At 33.6% G+C, this 25,572-nt stretch overlaps 1 protein-coding gene across 1 annotated transcript in view; it reads right to left on the bottom strand.

Moving 5' to 3' along the window:
* Positions 1–19,157, bottom strand: part of LOC127720269 (type-1 angiotensin II receptor-like) — an 85,055-nt gene extending 65,898 nt beyond the window's left edge. The window contains exon 1 of the mRNA XM_052226769.1: positions 18,067–19,157. Within this exon, the coding sequence (XP_052082729.1) occupies positions 18,067–19,069 (1,003 nt within the window). The 5' untranslated portion in view covers positions 19,070–19,157. The remainder of the gene's footprint in view (positions 1–18,066) is intronic.
* Between the last annotated feature and the right edge of the window lie 6,415 nt (positions 19,158–25,572).

The following is a 25,572-nucleotide window of genomic DNA, read 5'->3' as shown; positions in this document are numbered from 1 at the left end:
CATACATCAGGCCGTTAGTTTTCTAGTTTTACATTTGGTATTTTGGGGCCTATTATGGCTTACCATGCGGTATGGTAATGGATGCTTGATTTGTCTCTAGTGGGGATTTGTCGCATTGGCATTCGTCGTCTTTTTTTATATTAATCAAACAGATTCAGATTCTATCTTCACAATGCAATGCTTATGAATATTTTTCAAAGTTTTAAAGTCACAGATAATGCTGGCATGAGTAAACACTTTGTGTTGAGAATTTCTTATATTTGTACATGTTGTATACTAGGGCTAACTGTTTTGCCAATTTTATCTAATTATCTTATATATTAGTTTGTTTTCGGATGACAATAGAGGAAGAAATTATCTCCATCTTCAACTGAATTACACATTTCAGTTTTCATCGACATATATTTCTGGCATCCCGTTTCTATGTCAAAGTGACGAGAAAGTACAAGAAATTGTCATAAGGTGTCTATTTCGATTCAGTTCTATAAACACAGTCGTGTATTTTACCTTGAATTGTCTCTTTTTATTCGATTTTCGGATATAATGTGAATAATCTCATTTACGACGTCATTTTAATGACGTCACAGTCAAATCGTGTTTGTGTACTGTTGTTTGTCTGTTTGTCTGTTTTCTTTTTCAGCCATGGCGTTGTCAGTTTATTTTCGACTTATGGGTTTGACTGTCCCTTTGGTATCTTTTGCCTCTCTTTCAAGGGTTGGTCAATATTTTAATTTTTAAAAGGCCATTGTAAATTGTGCATAAAAATGAAATTAGTAATGGTGTCATAGTGTGTTATATTTTGAGTGAATTAACAGGGCAAAATAACCCAATTATTTGCCTTCTTCTTGTTTTTGACAGGTTGTAACTGTTTTTGTTGTTGTTGTTAAAACGAATGTCAGGAAGCCGGAAGAGAGACAAATTATGCAAATACTTTACATTTTGTTTAGGTTCTTGAAATCTTACAAAGAAGAACAATATTTAGTATGGCAAGTAAGTATCAATCAAATATTCTGTTTGACAATTTATTGCTAAAATCTGACGGATGCTATATTATGTTATTCGTGATTTGCTTATTTCTAAAATAAGTAGGGACTTAAAAGTTTTTTTTCAAAATCATTATATATAGAAAAAAAAATATTTCAAAATCATTACATATTCTAATAGCTCTTTGTAATATAAACATAATATAAACAAAATTATGCTTACTGATTTTTAAATATTCAAATGGTGAAATTATATTCTACATATTTTGGAACACCAACATTTTTGTTTGAATTGATTTCATCCATTTGATAAGGGAACCGGAAAATGTGTCACCTCATTGTTGTAATAAAACAACAAATGACAAATTAATCTCTTTTGTTTCCACTGTCTCCAGCTTTTTGAATGTTATAGATATTGTAAACACTGTTTCCAGATGTCGACACACACGGGGCCACCGTCATTAAACACCACCTACTTTTTAATGATATTTCTAGATATATATTCTTTAGATTTCTGAAGTCATAACTTGTACAAATGTTACCTTTGAGCAGCCATTTTGGCAGTCATAATGATTAACGCAAAAAAAATCTCTTTCTAAAATGAATTGTAATTATTCACAATATAAACAAGAATATTACATTGATCTGCTACACATTCTCATTTGGTTTTTGATTTAAAAATGAAATGTAAAACAGGAATCCAGTAAATTCTTAACAATACATAAAATTTTAATAAAGAGAAAACAAAATTCATTACATACTGACTTCCTGTAACACGCAAGTATAAGGCGGTGCTTAGTATCATCCGTTGGAAAATACAGCAAAAGATTTCTTTCTTACGGTTGTGGCCTGTCATCTATTTTTTACATGAAGAGATATTTCTTGTATCACAGTGCAATGAGTGTGTTACAAAAATGTGATACAAAAATGCGTCAATTTCCGAGACAAAACTACGACATTTCTATTGGCTATTCAATAGGTCATTTATGGCTTTCAACGGTTAAGACAATGTATTGACATTTTGTCCATGGCAACGGACATATTTGATGACTTCAATAAATAAAAAAAACAACTAAAAATCTTCTTTTTTTGTTAAATTCTATTACAGTCTGTAGGAAACAAAACGTTTTAAATATCTGATGTTAAAGGTTAACGCCAGAACAGGACACATTAGGACATATGAGGACAATTCGGCCAGTGGTAGTGCACGTTAGTACTCACAGGAATACCGACTGTCTACTGTAATATCAATCCAACAAACTAAAACCCTATGTTGCGATCAAACAGTCCAGCATTTGATGATATCATCCTCGCTGTATTTGTTGTGGGACTCAGTATAGTTCTTCACAAAGAAATTTTTTTTTTATAACTTAAAAGAATAGTTTATTTCTACCTGTCCCCTTTTTCTAAAAAAAGAAACTGTTAAATGAGACGATGTAGTCGATCTTTCAATTAAGCATAAGAAATAGAAATGTAAAGCGTAGAAAAAATCACAGATTTTGATATGACTGTAAAAAGGTTGTGATTGATAATTATAAGTTAGATCTTTAGGACTTTTAAGTATCCACATCTGATGGACACCCGCAGGTTAAATATACATAATCACAATATTTCGGCAGACCTTCTCTCCTGCTTTATGTCGTTCATTACATGAACGTTTGGGAAGTTTATAGTTCTAGTATAAAGAGTACAGATTTTCATCGTCCTTCTTATATAAAATACAAAAGCACAGAAGGACGAATTCGTAATTTGGTTACAATTTCCTCTTTCATGTACGAAATAGGGGTGTATTCTGGACTCCCAAGATTATTGTGAATTCCAAGTTCTTTAGTAAGACATTCCAAACAATGTATTTTGCATATAAAACAATATGTTTTTAGGCGTTATCAGTTAATGCAAAAAAACACCACATATGTGGTGAGGACAGGATTAAAACATTCACAGCATTGGGCTTCTTGCAAGGGTCAGTAACCCACCGTGAGCTCTTTGCACATCGTAGATTTTTGATGCACTGCTGAATAAATGACCAGGCAGCTTTGGTCCATTTAGATAAAGTGTGCAGCTTTGGTTCATCTGGCTCGCGCTTTACCTATTTATCTTTTACATCTATCATTAACAGTTCTCGAAGATGTTCATTGTTAACAATGCAAAGGTCTCCAGTAACAACATGACTAGGGGGACGATATTGGTACGGGGTTGATGTACAATATTGGATTTTATATCCCTAAGGGCAAAGGTCTCTAAAAACCTCTTTTGGTTGAAAATCTTGGGATAATAGGTTTGCTGTATGTATATTAAATGAAAGGTGTAGTTTTAATTTTAAAGTGAGTAGGTCTTGTATTCTGCACAGATTTTTTTGTTGAAAATATTGCTTATATTGCAACTGAACCCTTATTAGCGAATTCTACATGAAAGAACTTACGTTTTTCGTTCTCCGTGAAAGTAATTGTTCTGGTGTGTTAAAAGTCTATGGTTAACAATGTCCACGTTTCGTTTCCGAGGTTAGCTTAGTAGTCAGCACTTTTGTGGTGGCATCAAATATTATATATGAAAAAAGGGAGATAAGGTACGATTGGGAATAAGACAACTATCCAACAAACATCAAATCAAGTAGATGTTAGCAAGTATAGGCAACCGTACGGCCTTCAACAATTAGAAAAATCCATACCGTATAGTCGGCTATAAAAGGCCCCGACATGAAAAATATGAAACAATTCAATTGAGAAAAAATATGTTAATTTCTGTACATGAAATGTAAATAAAATGTTGACATATTGAAAACACTAAAGTGTTTATTCCCCAAGGTATAGATTGCCTTAGTCGTTATTTGCACAACTTTTCGTAATATTCTGAATTCAAGCTCTATAACTTCGTATTTGATTTGGCCTTAAAAATGTTTTAATTCGAGCGGCAATTCTGATTGACATTTCACCACCCCAGTTGTCAGCACTCTTGTGTTGACATGAAATATCATTGAATAGATATGTTCTTTTCTGTACATTTACTGTAAATGAAACGTTGAATTATTTTAGAAACTAAGGCCTTTCTACTCCCCACCTCCTGTTCCCTACATAAATTGCTTCAGTTGTATTTGTCCACAACTTTGTATTCTATTTTGCATTTATATTGTTTTAATTCGAACGCCTGTGATGAGACTTCTGTAGACGAAACGTGACTTTGGCGGCCAAAATTAGTAAAACAAGTTTAACACAGCAAAATCATTGTCAATATCAGGTTTAACATGTTTAGGTAATTGTAGGCGTAAATAAAACAAATAGTTATATCGTTTTCAAAATGCAAGTTCTTTGGAATTTAAAGGATCTGTGTCCAAACAGATTTTTAAAGATGAAGTTCTTAAAAGTGAGTCACGATTAGGAGATGCATTTTCTAAACAAGACCTTAAAGATTTTGATATCATTTCGCAGCATCAATCAGGAGCAGACACTGTTATAAAAAAGAAAGACCTCAATGGATAATACAATGACTATACTTGCCACAAGAGAGATGCGCCATATAATTTGACCTATCTTTAGGCTTTGTACATATGCTACTCATGTGATCAATGCCGGGAGGCGCTTCTTACTTAAACACCAACAACAAACCCTGCTCGCTGTATTTTTACTACAATATATATAAAACTATATAGTGTTTAAGTAAATATGTTTATCTTTTAAAAAAGTGTAATGACAAATCAATAGTTTTGTCATATATAATTGTCTTAAGTGCATCAAAAGCGCCACATGCTTCGAAATCGTAAACGGCTCTTCCAACTTTACACTTGTTTGGCTTTCTAACGATTTTGATCTGAGCGTCACTGATGAGTCTTATGAAGACGAAACGCGCGTCTGGCGTATCAAATTATAAGCCTGGTACCTTTGATAACTATTCATACGATATAATGAGTTACGAAAGCACGTTGCATTTGTTTAAATCAAAAATACAACAAAAATTGTCTTATTACCAGAATTTAATTTTTGACTACAAAGTTGTTTTTAATTTTGCGATTGAGTCAATGTTGTGATTTAGAATTCAATTTATATTTAAGATACTTTTTACGGTCTCGAGAGTATAAGTTGAATGAGAGAAACGAAGGTTTTGGTTTGTTTCAAACGTTTGCAAGAACGGAATACTGATTCAGAATAAGTAGAAATAAGAATGATTTCATGTCGCAAAATAACCCCATACATTTTGCTGACACATTATTGACTAGCAAGACAATTATTCGACCTCATTTAGATCATATGTCTGTGACTTCTGATTTCATCGTTTTTTTTTACTGATATTCAAATCTAAAATTCTACTATAAATATTCATTCTTAGACATAAGTTCGTAAATAATTTCACTGATTCCAACAACAAATACAAGAACGATATCATCAAAATGCTTGACTTTTTCTTTGTACTTGTTTAGGTTTGTAGATTGCTAATTAAACTAACAATTGGTATTCCAAAGAACATTTATTGTAAATCGCAATGGACCGGATTGTTAAATTTCAAGCGGACACGTCAAAAAAAATGTCAAAATTATAAAATCTAAGTGAGGGAGTTATATTAGATTTATCAGGACAGGAAGGTCAAATAAAGTATAGACAAGCTTCAGTTTTTCACAGAATAAAAGCATCAAAGGATGTTCATTGCCGTGACATTTTGTCTCTTAAGTTGACAGAATTTTACTATAACAGTTATGCAATAGTGTCTCATGAAATGCTTGATTAGGTACAGACACAACAGAACTTGATGAAATTAATTATCATTTCATGGAGGACATTATTGAATCCTACATTATCGTATTTACTGTGCAAGGACCAAATGTAATAGTAAAATGTGTCCAGTGATTACATGGACACTTTTTCACAGCTTAGGACATTTTCTCATAGGTAAATTGTGTCCGAGACACATTAAAGTAAATATTGTTCATGGACATTGTTTACCATGAATAGATGTCCAGCAGACATTATTTCCTAGATGATATTAATAAATTCTACATTTTCACTCATTAACCCACATTTTGGTAAGAATGAGAATGTTCGTGCTTCAAATTTTAATCTTTTATTGATATTGACATAATCATATGAACGACAACAAACTTGGATCCTTGACAAACGTGTTGATTTGAGCTTTCATATTGCGAACTTCCCATTTTTAAGCAGTAACATATTATCTGTGTCCTATTGTATGGCGTTTTCATATTTCAATTGATACGTTACGCTTTTGCATATTCATACAACAAGGATATGATCCTGACACCGACAAAAAAAAGGTCAAGCACGGTTAAAGAGGAAGAACGACTAAAAAATGTATATCTACCTGAGGTCACCCCCAGTTTTGATGGGGTTCGTGTTGCTCAGTCTTTAGTTTTCTTTGTTGTGTTTTGTAGACTGTTGTTATGTAAACATGCACAATTGATTGATCGAAACGATGTGTCTGTGTCTCAACCTATAATCGTAAATTGTACGAGGTCTTAGATCTTAAAATCATATTTGGTATACCTTATACGGTGATATATATTATTATAATATGAAGGCATGAATTAATACAATATATAATGTTGCCGATAGCCCAGCAAGCATAGTAGACAACGGAATTTATTAATCATTTACATACATGTATCTTAATATATATAAACATATGAAAAAATAATAACCACAATTACTCCGAATAACGAAACCATGATATACACTATTAGGTACAACTTAGCTAGAATAATGTAAACCTTATACGAACAAGAGCTATTATATGGTTGACATGAATGTAAACTGAATAACTGAATAAATGAATAACTCGATCATGAACGACCTCGCCCGCCAGGAACAACCAAACAAACCCAATAATGGGATAAACTGGAAACCTGGGTCCGATCCAATGCGACAAATCGTCTCACGAGACATACTCGGCGTGTATTGTTTTGAAAACATATAAATACATGTATCATAATATATTCATAATATGAATGAAACTTGAATGTTGCCCTGTCTGCGGCGGGCTAGAAAGTGATAGTCTCAGGAAAAAAAATTTCCCGCTATAAAATTAGTCACGTGTCTTATACCTAGTGACGTAAACTTATAAAACTATACGCTAGTACCGTACATACAATAATTTCTCCCCATACTATCGAAACGTGAGAAATTATACGTATACCTTATACGCTCATATCTATTATTCTAGTATGAAGGCATGAATTAATACAATATATAGTGTTGCCGATAGCCCAGAAAGAATAGAAATACCAAAGAAAGGGTTAGAGTGTAGTAAAATGATATCAAAGACCCAATTTTTGTGAAACTGAAATTCTTTTTTCTAAAGTATTTTCGATATAACCATCTTTAACAAAATCTGTTTTCCACCTCCCATGTCGCTTTATGCATCTTTCATTTACATTAGACTTAGCAGCTGCAGTTGCACCACCCGATCGTTAGGAATGAAGACCAAGATTTAAACTTGGGGCTACCATCTTTAAGTCTCTTTACAATGTTTTCCTTAGCTGCAGTGTAGCTAATAGGTTCATTCTTATATATAAGTTTGGCTACACCTTTGGATCTAAAAACAGATTTGAATATGAAGTGTTCAGATTGTGCGTCTAAACAAGCTAAAGACAAATATCGTAAAAACATGTTAACTGGACAAGCGATAGTGATACCTTTAGAAATAAGAATTTCATTCCCTTGTCTGTATTGATCAGTTTTGCTATTAGAAATAAAAAGTTTTAAATGATCTTCGAAAATGCTAACATCTTTGCATCTTAATTTACTTATCTCATCGAACCTGAGAAACCCTGAATAAGACAACAAAATCATAGTGAGATCCCTAACTATAAGTAAATCTGAACTATCTGTGAACATAGAGCATAAATCAATCAACATGTCATTGTTAACTGGATCTTTTTTGTTTACAGGCCTACCATTACGTCTTTTAGCGGATTCAAAAGGTATTTTACAAATGAATTTTCTGTCGGATCGTTAAAACCGTTAAGATCTTAATTATTATTAACCTCGTCTTTGCAATAAAATGTCATGTGACCATCAGTTTCTATTGAACTCTATTCAGTATCATTTAAATTTGAACATATACTATTAGTCAAGATTGGCAAATTATATAACGTTTTAAAAGTACTTATCTTCTTCTTATCCGGACAATCGTCGGTCCAGTGGCCTCTTCTTCCACAATTGAAGCAAGTGCCGGTTTTCCAAGAAGAATTAGTAGTCTCTGCCTTTTCTCTCGTGTATGGTGTTTTTCTTGTAATTTGTTTCTTGGATTTCTCTGCTTTCTGTTTTCTTTCTGCTCTGTTTTGTGCCCTGATTGTTTTCCTCTCATCTTTCGAATCGTCGGCGATAGGATTTGTCACGTATTCGCCTACAACCTTCCACCCGAGTTCCGAGGAATCTGCCATTTTAATTAGTTTCTGTCTTTCTTTTACTAATTCCATACCTTCTACTATCTTGGCTTTGGCTGCTTGTACGGAATCAACACTCAATTATTGTCCTTCTAAATTAACGTCTGCTTCTTTCAGCTTAGATAGTACCTTAGACTCATGTTTAAACTGATTCTCGTTGTCTTTTCTCTTGAATGAGTAATTATCAATAAAGGTCTGCTCGATTTTGTACATCTGAGACTGTTAAATGTCCTGTTGAGATTGTCTGATGAAACTGTATTTTTAACTTCCGAAGATATGGCGTCTTTAAGTGAACTAGATATCCGGGTGTCCATTTTCAATGTTGCCCTGTCTGCGGCGGGCTAGAAAGCGATAGTCTCAGGGAAAAAAATTCCCGCTATAAAATAAGTCACGTGTCTTATACCTAGTTACGTAAAATTATAAAACTATACGCTAGTACCGTACATACAATAATTTCTCCCTATACTAGTGAAACGTGAGAAATTATACATATATTTGATCATTGAGTGTTATTAGTATTACGCAAAATTTACCCGACACGATAATAGTAGCGTTGCCGTTTGTCAATACAGGATTTTGTTCAATGGGCTTACACGAAAGAAAGAAACGTAAATATTTCCTGTTGAAAAAGTTTAACACCTGATTAACTTCGTTGTGTATTGATTGGTAATATAATATTTTACTATGTGTTATGTTTGTAAATTAAGATGACAACGTAAAAATTCAAGTTATGCTTCGAACTAAAACCAAGAAACTAGCCTTGTGAGAAGAGTCGGAAGGTAAATGCCTTTTAAGATTCTGTCTATTTTCTATAGTTTTCGCTAATTGGATAAAATCCTCATTCAAGGGCAATAAAACTACTGTAAGCGGTAAAATGACAATTTTGGTCATATCGACCTACTTGTAGGTATTATTGTTCTGATACTTTTTATTATTAAGTAGTTAAGGAGTTTAGAAATTCGTCAATGAGTCTTATTTACTCTTTTTTTCACATACATGTAAATGTGGACATCTTCTTTTCCATTTTCTATCTTACAAACATCGTTGTAAATATAAAAAATGAGGCGAAGGATACCAAAGGGACACTCAAACTCATAAGTTGAAAAACAAACAAACAAAGCCATGGCTAAAAAGAAAAGAGACAAACTTACAAACATCAGTACAGAAAACACAACATAGCAAACCAAAGACCGAGCAATCCGAACCACACCAAAAACTGGGGGTGACCTTAGATGCTACGGAATGTTAAGCAGATCCTGCTCCACATGTTGCATCCGTCGTGTTGCTCATGTTAGTACAAAGCCGGTGATAAGTCTAATTCGGTAGGTCACATTCGTGGAATAGGGGACGGGATTGTAGTAACGACAATTGGAACATATCTGTTGTCATCTTTGAAACGGATACTCCATAACGGTCGACCAACTCGTGATGCCGTCCGTTAAATTTACGAAGGGATGATTTCAACTTCACCACTTGAAACTCTTTGTTTAATAACTTCCTTGTGAGCAGCAACCCTATATCAAGGAAATCATGATAGGAAATACAAACCCTGTAAAATCGTATCAACTGTGAGATATAAACTCCGTTTGCAGGCGCTGCTGAAATGTTGCTACATAGAAATGGAAAGTTCACAATTGGAAAGCTGAAATCATCTCTTTTTTCGTCAAGTTCGATGGGATAGATGCGTTCAACATAGTCACCAAATTTTGAATTATTTAGTAATAGGACATCATCTATAACGGAAAGTGAAGTTAAAGGATACTGCTAACTTCTTTTCTTTCTTCCTCAAAAGTTCCTGTATAAAGTCAGCCTCATATGAATAAAGGAACAAGTCGGCAAGAAGAGGAGCACAATTAGTGCCCATGGGAATTCCGATTGTTTGTTAAAAAAACACTTCTTCCAAATGTAACAAATATGTTGTCAATCAAGAAATCAAGCATCTTGATAATGTCAGTTTCAGTTTCAATTTAGAAGGGGTAATACTTGTGTGAAGTGTAGAGAGGTCAAATGTTTTAATTATATTGCAAGATGAAAGAGTCTTAGATTGTATGGACTCTAAAAGATCTTTGGATTCTTTTAGTATCCACATCTGATTCACACCACCTCTAGAATAGTTAGTTTCACAATAATTATGACGCCCGACTTTGATTGCACAAACTGACCGAGAATTACATTTAAAGACAATTCTAATGTCAGCATCACTAAATTTGCTGATTCCCAGTTAATCCTTCAAATGCAGATTGTGTGGATTTCTAGAACTTTGTTTTCTCATTTTGTTGTCTACCACGTCTTCCTCGACCTCTATCTCTACCCTTTCTCCTTTCTCTTTGCTTTCTATTTGCCAAACGGTATTGTTTCTTTTTATACATGGCCATGATAAAACTGCTATCAAATCAATAAAGAAATCATTCATTGAACATTCACTATGAAACCTAACGTATACTGCCACGGCATTTACTAAAGAGGAAATTAATAATCGTATATCTATTCTATGTTCCTTTTAATTTCTGCAAAGATGAACAACTGGGTTTTCCCTTTTTACTGTACCGGATAACCAAATTACAAACAAAATAAATGTCCTTACGAAAAAATGGTATATGTCTACCTACTCTAAAGGCGGTGTGAATCAGACGACTCAAAAATCTGTAGAGAAGATACTATCTAAGTCTCTTTCCTCGTGTAATCATATTTATTTTAAAAAATGACTTTTACAACCTTTACACAAGTATTTCTAACTCTAAACGTACAGACAAATCAAAATAAATAATCTACCTTTGAATCATAAAGAGGAATGGCCAGATTATATTAAAATGTATTGTTTAGAAAGGGACAAATCTTACTTTGTAAACGATTTAAATAATAAAAATCTCTGAAATGTAAGTCATAGAAAATAAGAAAATGTGGTATAATTGCCTCGAGCTCCCACCAAAGCCTTTTAGTGATTAACATTTCAATTATATAAGCAAGAGGAAAAAGCAAAATTTTATCTACAAAAAATTATCCCCAAGAAAAAAATCTTTCATAGCGTAGAATAACATAAATTGGAGCCTTGCCTTACAATAATGTAAGGACAGAAAATATCAACAAGATACCAAATGTTAATCGAAAGATGGTCCTATGGTGTCTCTGTATTAAAATGACTTTTATACATGATGTGAATGTAAATCCAATGGAGGAATACACGAATAGAAATGCTATGCTATGCTTTACGAATCGATCTTTAGAAAGAAGGTAGAACAAGTGTTTTGGATTTGTCATGTAACAGTTTTTACGTTGATTGCTTTTTTTTTTTATGTTCAACTTGATGTTGATGTTGATACATTATAATCAACAATGAGATATGAAATTATGCCAATGAGACAACTATCAAACAAAACTTCCAGTAACTGCTAGTAGTCCTATTTCCATACTTTGTATCTATTGTAAAGACAAGGATGTAAACATGTCCGGTTATTATGAAGCGTAAAAGTAACTTAACGTGGGTTTTGGAACATTAAGCTGCCTATTGTCTAGCGGCAGATTGTACAGTAATATTTCAGATATACAATTATATGACGCAGGACATTGCTGTTGAATTAAAATTCTGGTAGATAGATTCTGGTTTAACAAAACAATGATCTGTGTAGGAAACGCCTCAAAATAATCAATGATTTCAGAACTGCTAGCTTTTTCAAGGTGGCGAAATTTTATTAATGGAGGAAACCGGAGTACTTGAAGAGAATCATTCGTTCTTAGGCAGGCAGGAAAACTGGTAGTCCTTAACCTTTTTTTTTACTGTATAAAGTTTTCGTTCAATGTATAGTTTTGTTTTCCAGTATGTAAACTAAAGATACAAAGAGCTTTTGAAAATAATCGAAAAAAAAAACCAAACAAATGCTAGCATCTGCCGAGTGTATTTGTGAAATCGAAACCCCCGGATTGCTCATGTGCATCGACAAAATACAATTATAGTCCAGCTGGTCATGTTATTAGACCTTTTCAACAACTCTCGACACCGACTAATGACTCCTACAGTTTACAGGTAAAATTAAGGGGTCGTCTCAAAATTAAAAATCATTCATGAATTGTATTGCGTTTACACCTTCGATTTGTCGATTTTATACTAAAGACTAAAGAACATATTTCAAACAAATATGAATTATAAGAATCTCTTGTGTATAACATTCTAATAACATGTATTTATACGACATTTTACGTTGAATTTTTAACGTTCAAGTACATAATTATTGCAATCATGTCACATCGTAATCTGCCTTTTTCCTCTTAAATTTTATGATTATGTGAGAATTTAGATAAGCGAGTCTGTCAACGCAGATTGTTCCACATGCCAATAACGAGTATTTGGTTTTTGTAATGCTATTTGGGAAATTTTGCGGAAGGAACATTGTAAATGAACTGTCCGTCCGCCCGCTAGATTTTGTGTTTCTCAACCGATCTTCAGGTCACTTGTTGTACACATTAAATTTTAGGAGGGAAAAGGTCTATTTGTTTTAAGGTCAAAGGACAAAGGAAAAGGCAACATCGATTATTTAGTAACGAGGGACTACTCCGCTTCAAGATGCCATGTTAAAGTTGAGGTGTTTCCTTAATGAACTTGAAACATTAACGGAACCATTTTTTTTAGCGCCACATGTGCATTTTGACAATTAATGTCTCTTCGGTGATGCGTATGGTATATTTATCTAAACAGAGCTTGTTGTCTTTGCAGTGTCTTTTTGAACAGTGCTGAACTGATTGACCGTTATATGTTGCCCGTCTCCCGATAGACAACATGTCTTATCCCTTTGTCTTAGATTCCTTTCCCTTTCCCGAAAAATGTCATTTGTGTGTCTTGCAAGAAGCAAGTACTGCTTACACTTCCCCTTTTCAGGACATAGCTTTGATTTTCTACTCTTTTCTTTTTTTCCCATGCATAATGGTTTTAAAATTTCATCTCTGACCATAACATAGGGAAAGTTTTATATTCAATTATACTACTAAAACCCCGCCGCATGTTATACGCGCCTGAAACATTTCCTGAACAAGTTGGTCATTGCAATCGGTAAGATTTTGTCACAATAGAATTTTTAGTTTACAATTTGATATTTTGACATTATGCTTCGCTCTAACATTTCTTTCCTTTTTATTAGAAACAATAAAGTAACGTTGTTTCTTTTTTTTTTTTTCCTTTTTTAGGGTTAGGGATGGGGGTCTTAACTAGTATTCAAAATGCAGTCCATGCGATACCTCTGGATGTCTGTTTTATATGTGCATTGTGTGATTTTTTTCCTACTGCGGAAGTCATAAAAATAGCAAGAGAACAAAAAAAACAAAAACTTACGATTTGAATCTGAATCTGAAACAGAAGAGACACCAAGGGCCTTTAAAAATTTTGGTATCTATTTTATTATGAACGTGTTGTACACCAGGTGATTCTCGCGAATGAGATTCATTTATGGGCGCTATTTTGCGGTATGTTTGTTTTGGTCGTACGACATTAGGGCGAGGCAATTCATCAGGTTCCTCCTCTCTCTCTGGTAAGCTACGGCATTTGGTTGCCGGGAAGCAGGTCAAGCGACATCACAATAAGCCGGATGATTTAAAGAGAAAGAGTCGAAATTTAAATTGCATTGTCGCTAAATATCGATTTCCTGTTGAACATACAATTGGTAAGCTAAAACTAAATAAAGTAATGAGTATAGTGAGTCATCCGAAGCCAAAATTAACGGACATTGTAAAAAGATGTACCGCCCTAGTCAACAGACATAAACATTGATTATTTAAACACCTACTACAAAAATACAGGTTTGTTTTCTTTTTTTTTCATTTTCCAACTCGGCGTCTAAAAGAAATGAAACATTGAATTCCTTCCTTTTCTTCATAGTCAATTCACAAAAAAAGTTAAATTTTGATAAGCAAATACTTAATAAAACAAAACAAAAGGTACGGTACACAAAAAACGTCATGTTGAATAGTTGTCTCATTGGCAATAAAAATAATCATATGCGATCAATAATATTTTTTAAAAATTTTATGTTTGAGACGACCCCCATATCTCACCTGTCGTAGTCGTTCTAAACTGTAGGTGTAGACAATTGTTGAAAAGGTCTATTACTCATGGTACTTGCGATCTTGGCATCGTAACCAATGAACAACTAAGAGAGTTGTTAGCCAAGGGACCAAAATATAGAATTCCCAAGTCCATCAACTGGAAAAAGAACTTCAGGTTACTGATGGATGCAGTTAAGAACTAAGCTAGAAAATGGGTAAAGCGCGAACCAGACGAACCAGAACTGGACACTTTGTCTGAATGGATCAAGGCTATTCGATCATGCATTTATAAAACTACGATGTACTATGAGCACATGGGTTTCTAACCCATTCTAGAACCCGGAGGTTTTTGATGCTTTATTCTCCTTGCATGAACAAATATGTCGTTGTTCCAGCAGACAAAGCCTCTAATGATATTGTCTTCGTATGTAAAAACCACTATTTGCAATGTCTCACAAAAGAGCTTGGAATGAACAGCACAACTGGTAATATAATTGGGTTATAATAATTTTTATTTTGTGAAGATCCACACTGATTTTAAACGACAATATATTTGTTGAGTTTGGAGGATTGATATTTCAACTGACAGTCGGTATTCCAATGGATACTAATTGTGCATCCCTTCTGGCTGACTTGATTTTATACTCGTATGAAGCAGAATTCATTCAGAACCTTCTAAAAGACATAAAGAAAAAGCACCTTGCAAAATTCTTTAATTTTACTTTCAGATATATTGATGATGTCCTATCACTGAATAACCCATATTTCAGTCCGTACTTGAATCTCATATATCCCAGTGAACTTAAAATTAAGGATACTACTGATACAAAAAAAAGACTGCTTCATACCTTGATCGTTTCCTCAATATTGACACAGATGGACGACACTAAAATATATGACATACGAGATGATTTCAACTTCCCAATAGTCAATTTCCCATTTATCAGCAGTAACATACCCTCTGCTCCGTCGTATGGTGTTTACATATCTCAATTGATACTTTATGCTCGTCCATGTTGACACTATACAGACTTCATATACAGGAGTGTGCTCCTTACGCAGAAACTGCTCCAACAGAGAAAGATTAAAAATGACACTCCTTAAATTTTAGGGACACCATCACGAATCGGTTGATCTATACGATGTGTCTGTGACTTAACTAACTAATGACATTTTTACCACGTCTTAGATTGTGGTTTAACATCTATGTCGTCTGTCTGCTAAGTACCAAACGTGACCTCTTACCGAATATGACTGTTTTGCCGAGTGTGAATTTGCATTGCTATACTACGTATCTCGGAATTTTAAACACCCAACATTCATGTATTTATTTATGATGTTTCTGTTATGGTTTCTGTTAGATAATGTGTTATGTCTTATCGTTGTAGTCCAAATAATTATAAAATACCCTTTCAATACCGTTATTATCATGATAATTGTTTGGACTAGTATTTTCCTCTTATAGTTTATGAGTTTCCTACGGTTTTAGTTTGTAACCCGAATTTGTTTTCTCTCAATCGATTTATGTCTTTTGAACAGCGGTATACTACTGTTGCCTTTATTTATCTATTGATATGTTTTTGTCTTCGCTGGGTTGCTGTCTCATTGAGGGAAATTCGTATATATCTGTATATCGCCAAAGGTTCAGCATATGTATTCTGGTTATTTTTGTCGCTAGGTTGCTGTCTCTTTGACGGTTAACTCACATTTTCTTTTGATGCACATATTTTTTTTCAAACATGAATTGCATGCAAGTGTTATTTCACGTATAGTAAAATGAAAAAGAGCAGAAAATAATATCAAAGAAATGAATAGAAAAAAAGAAAGAAATTATATTAATTTAAAAAATGACTTGTTTGGTCGCTCGTTATCGGTTAAAATATTTTTCTATTTTTATGTATGTAAACTATACATGTGTTTACTGTGTGTTTTTACTAAACAAACTATGGAATAAAAACGTTAGTCACATGTATGCTATTTCTTTTTAAAGTGAAGTATATCATCATATATATTTTTTAGTTTACAGATTACATTTTGGGACTATTGGTCAAAGTTGTATGGAGGGCTGCTCTGTCTATCTAAACAGCGAAAAAGAAAAGCACTGCTTTTCCAATGTGTATAACATCAATCCACGTCTAAGCAGTTAAGCACAAGAAAACAATGTTATCTCTTACCAGTTAAAAATAAGTAAATAAATAATAAAAACACGAGTTTATATCAAGAGATGCTCAGACTTTCAGCTTTTGTCTAATTTGGAAACTGTGTACCTCAAATGTGTTTACGTAAAAAAATGTCTTCACTAGGAACTCCAGAGCTGAAACCTGCAGACTTAATGTTAGCTGGGACGTTACTCTGTAAATAGTTTTGTCCATTTTGCACACAGCGTCTTTACAGACAAAAAGTTATACATTTTGTAAAGACTTGTTAAAAAGAAGGTCGACATTTACATATTGTTATCGACATACCGATCTTGTAACGCAGACCCACCTCATACTGCTTTTTCTGTGTAATCATTAATTTTCTTCTCGTCTTAATTTGTTTACTAAAAGAGTTAATTGACTTCCTAAATAAATTCTAGCATACAAATATCTAAATTTACTATTTCTTCAGGGTATACAAAAACATTATAATTTGATAAAGCTGCTTCATGTCCAGCGGCAGATATTACAGTCATTTCCAGATAAATATTTCTATGACAAGGGAAAATAGCAATAGTCAATTCGAAATTAAAATTCTTGTAAACAAATTGTTTTTTAACAAACAAAAAAGATCTATGTTGGAAACGTCTGAAATGAACAATAATTGATTTATTGATGTTTGGTGTTCAACGTCACTTATGGCGCTATTGGCTATTTGATGGCGGTCATTTTGTTTTGATGGAGGAAGCCAGAGTGTCCAGAGAGAACAATCAGTCCTTAGGCAAGAAAACTGGTAATCATAGTCAATAAGAACCGGAATCGAACGCATCTGCCACATGCAGGGATCGACCTCTGAAATAAGCAATGCAGCAATAACTCCACTAAGAAAAAAATCCTTTTTTTTTTCACTGTATACAGTTTTCGATCGATATATAGTTTTTTTTTCAATTATATAAATTGAAGATAACAAGAGTTGTTTAAAAGAATCGGAGAAAACAAACTGTACCATCAGTCAAGTGCATAGTTCGTTCTTTAAAAAACTATAACGTCACAAGATTTCGGTTATCATATAACAATTGTGTTGTGTAGATAAAATACTCGTAAGTGAGATTTATATGTTTAAATTGAGTTTTGCCTTGATTATCTGATAGTGATTTTTACAGCAGCACTGGAATCGGTATCATATATCAACATGTTTCAAAGTTACAAATTATATAATATAAAATGATTGATATATGTACGTCAATGATATCGTTCTGTAAAATTGCAGTTTATCACAAAATGTCGATGTATCATTTTTGGAGTTGATTTTTGGGCTTTGAGTTTACAGCGAATTTCAAATGTTTTAAATGTAAATGTTCTTCAATGATATCAGTGAAAAATCCTTTTATCCAAAAGCTTGCGAATCAACAAAAGCTGCTTTACACAGTTAGGAAAACAAGCATTCGTTTTAATAGTTTCCTATTTTTTAAATTCAGTGATACTTTTTAATGAGTAACTGAATCCGACTGCATTGATCTGTTACCTCTACAATCTGTTTCATCTTCAGCTTTCTTTTGTCGCAATCTTTTGAAAACACTTTTCATTTCGCGCCTAAATTTCGTGTCCAAAAATCCATATATGAAAGGATTGACAGCGTTGTTCAACAAAATTGAGAACACAAATGTATAATAGGCAAATCCTTCTGAAAATGTCATTTTACAGTTGAAGTCTTTTTGAATCCGAGTTGTCACAACAAGGCTGTAATGTGGAATAGCACTCAATAGGAAAGCTGCTGAAACAGCTAAAAGTGTGACAGTTGTTTTCTTAGTTTTTACGTTGACGCCGGTTTTTCCATGTTTATGTAGAAACCGTAAAATCTGTGCGTAGACGGCAAACAAAACAGGAACAACTAAGAAATTGAGAACGTACAGTAGAATATAATAAACACTTGGGTAAACAGTATTTTTGTAGTCGTCATCTGTCCAGCACCGAATTCCTTTCACCCCAGGAATCGCCGTATCAACTGTGTAAATCCCGTATAAAACCAAGCATGGCCATGACGTCAACAGTCCTAAAATGGTGGCAATAATACAACACACTTTTGTATTTCCGTACGAAAGTTGCCAGTTTAAAGGCCTACATACTTTTCTGTATCTATCGAAAGCTATCACTATTAAAATAAAGGCGGAACAGTTCGTTGTAAAGACCATGCTTAATCGACCGAATTTGCAGAGTACATACGATGGAAAGGTTAAGTAATGGCTCATGTAGTAAATCAGGAAAGGCATTCCGATACACGAGTTTGCAATATCCATGATGGCCAGCCATATTGTGTATGTCCTATAATTCGATACTCTGAATCTCTGAATGTAAATCCAAAGAACACCAAAGTTGCCGAATATCCCAATTATCATTAAAATTGTTGTAAAAATGATTCCTCCTATATGCCGCTCTGTGAACTGGTTGTTCAAATCTTCAAGTGTTGTAGAATTACCGACTTCAAGCCATGTAAAACACTGTTTTTCCGTTTTATTCATAATGGACATTTCTGTGGACTTTTTTCAAGAAGTGTTCTAATAGTTAGAAACTTATGTATTTACATTGTAACTGTTTATTGTTTAATTACTTCCCCCTTCCTTATTCGTTGTTATTCACCTCACTTAGGTTGAATTCAATAGACGCTTCGGAACAATAAACATATTCAATAAAATCATCAATTATAAAATACTTTATCTAGTGAAGAATATTCGTTTAAATAGATGTAATGTTATGTTTACTTCCCACTGCTGTCCCTTTTACATCCTCACGTCCTGTTAAGTTATCAATATCTTTGGCACTTCTGTGTTGACATGAATTATTGATTCATATGGTCATAATTATCAATTATCTGTTTACAAAACTTCGAAATTTTCGAAATTCTAAAGAGTTTCTAACCAAGAATAAATTACTTTAGCAGTATTTGGCAAAATCTTTCTGGATTTTGGTTTGTCAATGAATGTTCTTTAACTTCGTTCTTTATTTTACATTTTTTATTGCTTAATTCGAGCGTCACTGATGAGTCTTTTGTAGACGAAACGCGCGTCTGGCGTACAAAATTTTAAGCCTGGTAACTATATTGACTTAGTTTAGCATTCAAAAGAAAATGCATTTAAACAAGATATCGTACAGAATGAAGTTGAATATCAAGGGACAATCAAAAGCCAAATATAGCAGATTTACTTACACTTGCTTAAAGTAAAGTGGCAAATATGTCGGTCATATTTAGGATGAAAACCGATGAAACAATTAATACAACAATTAGTAATAAGGTTTGCGATGTGGATTGATATGGAAGAAGGACGGGTAATTTGGACGGTCGCTGAAAAGTGAAGGTGTTCTAGATACGGACATATTTTGCAGCGGCAAATATTTCGTGCTTACTCAGAACGGGAATCAATGACACAATTGATACAAGAATTATGTATAGGCTTTGCAATGTGGGTTGACATGGATGACAGAATGAAGGAAGTGAAATTCGAAAGATCGCTGGAAAATAAAGGGGTGTTCTACTGGATACTGATAGAGACTTTGGCTTCAGCTTTCACCAACGGACCCAATTGTTGCAAGGATTCTATAACGTGCAAAGAGCTTGTTACTCGACAAACACGAGGCCTCAAATTTAACATCCCTTTAGAGACCGAACATACATGTACCTACATTGTTTGTACATGAATTTATGCATTTCACACAATAAGTGAAGGTTTTATTTCAGACGGGAGACTTTATTGAATGTTTTACTTCAGACGGGAGAGGTCCAAAAATTACCATATTTCTGTACTTTAGTCAATCAGTCGGTATAAAAGTATCGCAGAAATACTGATAAATCATACGTAACTGAAAAAAGACGCTGAATTACACAACATAAATTAAGATTATCGATCATAAAATGTGAAAAATCTATTGTAATTTATTTATATCTTTGTCGTTTGCAAACAAGGTATATTTTCTTTTTTTTTCTTTCCTTATGGCAATATTAAAAATTATGATATGCTGAATTGGTTGATTGATGGTGGTGCTACGACACGACGAGAGTATTTATTTGGATAGCAGATTTAAATTATGACACGCGTTCCTACTGAAGGTACACCAAGTTATTAGCTTCGGACATTTAGTGCTATTTTCATTTACCAGCATTGCGTCGATATCCATTAGGGGCTCATGCCGATATGTTGTTATGTTTCTGTCATAGGGGTCTATGTTTAGCTGTGTCCCACGGTGATGGCCATCTTATTTTCAGATTTTTGTAGAAGTTCAAAATTTACATTATGTTATTTATTCAAATATTTGGTTACAATATTCAAGACTGTTTTAGAGAAGAAGCTATTTGTATGGATTTTCAAAATTATTTTATGCTAAACCGATGGTCCAAAGGGGTTACCATCTTTGTTTTTGGATAAGCCGGCACAAGCAATTGAAAATGTAGATGTAATTAAATTGGCACTGATCATGCTGTAATCAATAACCGGTGGGAAAATGCTTTATAATAAAATCATCCCTGTCTCGTATGTTTAAAATCGAAATTATCGCACAAATAAGGAAACAATTAGTGACGGCAGATCTTTGACCAATTAATGACCATTAAAATAACTGCTCTTTCTGGTTAAGGGACACTATTATTGTGTTCTATATATTTGTGAAGTTGCAACCACACAGCTTTTACAGTTTCCTCTATGAATATCTCCAAATTCGATATTTCATCGAATGTTCACCTTACGCGTGCTACTTTTGGAGCAAGAACTGAAATCAACCTCTAACATAAAAATGAGACACCATATTGTAAAATGATAGGTTCATTATTCTCCAAAAGATTTCCTTTGAATGTAAAAGTTTGAATTATATATAAAATTTATCGATAACTAAGTCTCTTTCCGTCTTTGTTCTTCAACTAAAAACGTGTTCTTTAGAAAAACATGAAAAGTCTCGTCTTGTATGTATATTTTTATTTTGTATTGTAATTTATCACACTATTTGGTTATTTTATAAGCTATACCATGTTTACTACAATGGTTATACGCTTCCCATTTAAAAACTAAAAAATAACAGAAATTTTCAAATTTGACTATGTTAATTTGTACATAAATTTTAAAAAATACATATAGAAGGCAAATAATATGATTGTTCGACTATATGCGGAAACATTGTTGATGATATTTAAAAACAAAATTGATTGTAACGTTTAAATGTCCCTTTAAAAGTAGCAATCGATTAAAAGAGTAGTTTGAATGTATAGCCTTTATTAGATTACATATATAACATTGATTTGAAATGTTGTTATGGGAATAATTTCCTCGCGTACCAACCCAAATTTTATTTTTCTATTTGCTGAATACGTCACTGGAGAAGGCTCAGTTAAATTCTCCGTTTATTTACACAACAAGTCAAAAGAGATCCAGAATCAAATTTCAACAAAATTGATTGATATGCAGCAACATATTAACACTTTTGATTTTAATCACTAGGCAAATTCACACGGACCTTATTCTAATGTACACATGTAATAGGAGTACATCGGGAAGACTGCGCACGAGTGAACAAAAACTGAGACGACCTTTCAAAAAAAGTAAAATCTTTTAACGGATAATCATTCTAACAAAACTATTATCCGTTACTTTTTTTACCCGAACAGGCATATCTTTTAAATCGTTATATTCAAACAAACACAATTAAGATATAATTTATATTGAATGTTCACGTAGTTTGAGACTGATTTTCTTAGTTAGAACATCAAAATAAGTGACAAATCAACAAATATCAATTTCAATGAGACGTTACGCGCGATGTTCGTACCTATAAGCGTAACAGACGTTATCGTTAAAATCGGACGTTTTTTATGGTTCAGGCGCTACAAAAATACTTCTAGAATAAGTAACGTTAATAACAATTGTACTATAATGATATGTATTCCCAATACAATAAATATGATCACTTATTGCAAATCATTTGACCTCTTTTAAAACGATTCATTTCAATCTAATTCTAATACAGATAAAACGAGAACTGTGATCACGATCACTACCCCCTTTCCCCCTCAAATTAAGATTATCTCAAGTAACAGTTGTCAGACTACATTATTATTGTTTATGCACATCTATGCACATAGTATACTACACTAATGTAAAGTTTCATTGAAATCCAATAAACGTTTTAGAATAAGTTGCGCTTACATAACAAGAATATATTTTACCCTATATTGTAGTATTTAACGAAGGGATCTATCTTCCTGCATGCACATCTTTAGCTAGTGTACTACAACTACATGACATTGTGTAAAGTTTCATTAATATTCGTCAAGTAATTTATAAGGATTACCGCTTACAAGGAAAATGGACAGACAGAAGGACAGGGTGATTCCTATATAGTCCAAACCTTTTTTGCTGGGGGATGTAACAATATGTTTTTATGGAAAAAAGAGGTTTTTAAACAATAACTTTATTGTACTCCTTCCATTTTATCCAATACTGATAAAATGTCAAGATGTGTAGTTTCCAGAAGACTAAAAGTTCCACGGGTCGAACATTGAAGAGTTGGTGAAATGTAAATAACAGATGCAATGGAAATGATGGAATGTTTCTTATCCAATAGTTTATACGACAAAAGTTGTTTTTGTTTGGTCAAAGTATAAACCACGAACAACTTGGGACCCCTTTACGTAAGTTACGCTCCAATTATCGGTGGTGTCCTTTTTAAGAGTTTCGGGACAAGCATTTGCTTAAAAAAGGTAATAATTTAAATCTGCTTCATCCGTATATACTGCCAGTATTGTGCCAAGCGTAATGAAGTCTTCCATTTCGTAATTGTCCGTGGATTCTGCGGGACCCGAATGGCGGTTTCGGTTGTTCTCGACAACTTTCGGTATGGTCGCCTTACTTCCAGTGGAATTATTTATGCAGTCTTTGTAAGTACCAACCAAATAGTTTTCACAAGAATAACATGACAGGTACCTAACTGTCAAAATAGCATCGTCCAAAGAAGAAAAAACCTGATGGAGACTTCTAATACCAGGAACAGGTTTAAAAGATATTGTGTCACGATCTATACTCTCGACAAATCTAAATATTCGGCGCTTACAATACAGTGACTTAGTGTCCTTCAAATGTTTCCCGCAATATTTAAAAAATCGGCCTCAGATTGTAATATTTCGTTCCCGATAAAAACAGCCATGTCTACTTGATTCTTTAAAAAGCCCCCGGCTGCGTCCTGAGGTCCCTTTGCGTGAGAAGTTTCGAATTAGTTTCGAATGAAAAGTTCATATTCGTGTTTGGAACAAATTTAGGTTAACATTCCAAAACAATTTCGTGACTTATACTGAACCGGACAACCGTCAGTAAACTCATGAAAAACTTTTACATCATATCGAATCGAATCTAAATACTCCTTGACAAGGGTTTGAACTTTTTGGGTAAAAAATTGGTCATGTTTCTCATCCGGGCTTATTACAAAGAAATGCTCAGTGATAATACATGGAATATCCGGCAAACTTTCTACTTCGTCTACCTCCAGAATTGCATGTCGATAAATTACGGACACATGGATAGATACCTCGGTGCGCTGAAAATAAGTTCGTTGAAGTTCAAACTTTTCTTTGCAACCGTGGTTTTCGGATAGTCATGAATTATAATACAGTGATTAGGTTATAAGTTTTCTTTCAACCATTTAAGTTGTGCATTTTGCCACTGTGCACGGAACTGATGTCAAGCGAATTTGTCTAAAAGTTCTCTAACGTAATTAAACATATCACCCGGTTTAGTGCATTTTCTGATGGGTGTAAGTTTTTTCTTAGAATTCATAGTGATATATACGTACCGTTCCCAAGATACATTGGGAACATCATCCGAAATATTCAACCCCTTGTCCGTAAATTTTAATAACGATGTCCACATTTACAACATTCACGATCTAAACACGCCTTCGAGAAAGAATTATTAACTTGATCCTTATCACATAGAGTAGCAACGGCGATATCAGTCAGGTGTTCCGTTTTTTCTTCAGGCATCATAACAAACTTTATTTTTTCAAGCGATTGAACAGTTGGGGAATGTTTATTGTCTAGATACGTGGCCATTACTGCTACTCTTTTCTTCGGTGATGTAGGGAGTGCCCTCTTCATTGACTTTACATTTTTTTGTCGTGGCCGCGGAAGTTTCTGAATAACCACAATTGTGACATTTTTGTTTTAATGCATTCATTTTGTCTTTTTTCTTCATTTCGTAGTTTTGTTTACACCTTTCTCTGTTTTTCTGTGCCTTTTTCTCCTTCCCCATTTCCAATCTCAAAGCAGACGTGCTTTTATTAACTGCAAATTAAAATCATTACCAAAAATGTATGATTGAGTTTTAAAAAATGGAACGCTTGTTTAAAAGAAGCCTCTTTAGTGCTAAAAGAGAGAAACGCATAAAAGAAATGCTCGTACAATTACGCACCCAAGGTTTTACTCGTTTTAAAAACTTTGAAAGTTCTGCACCCAAGTTAAAATTTGCGGGCAAAATAAAACATCAATCTGTTCCGCATCGAGGGCAACACTTATTAATATCACGGAATATCAAAAAGGATCTGAAAAATCAGTAACATATAGATAAATCAAATCGTAGCTTATAAAGTCACTCTCTATATATATAGTTGAACAATGCATGCACCGACAATCGACTAAGTTGTGCGCTTGTTCTGTGTGTTTTAATGGCGCCGCGTTTTTTGCTGTTTTCACTATTCGAAACGACGTCAGGTTGCCGCGGTAATAAATTTAATGCGTGTGACATCTTTTTCACCATTTTTCAAACATTTTTTTTTCGGAAAGTACGAATGCTATGGAGATCAATATAGATATTTTAAAAAAACTAGAAATAGTCCAGTCGATTTGTGAAACAATTGTTCAAATTGTGGTAAAAGCATTAAACTTTGCAGAGTTTTAGTTCAGGTCATAGCAAACATTAATAGCTATGAACCCAATTCAGAAAAAAAATGGCTGCTCTGGGCGGCCATTTTAAAATTGCTGCTCTGGGCATTTTAAAATGGC

The sequence above is a fragment of the Mytilus californianus genome, unplaced genomic scaffold, assembly GCF_021869535.1.
Source record: "Mytilus californianus isolate M0D057914Y unplaced genomic scaffold, xbMytCali1.0.p SCAF_11, whole genome shotgun sequence".
Classification (NCBI taxonomy): Eukaryota; Metazoa; Mollusca; class Bivalvia; order Mytilida; family Mytilidae; genus Mytilus; species Mytilus californianus.
Note: the sequence above shows the minus strand (reverse complement) of the source record. Positions and strands in the feature narration are given on the sequence as shown.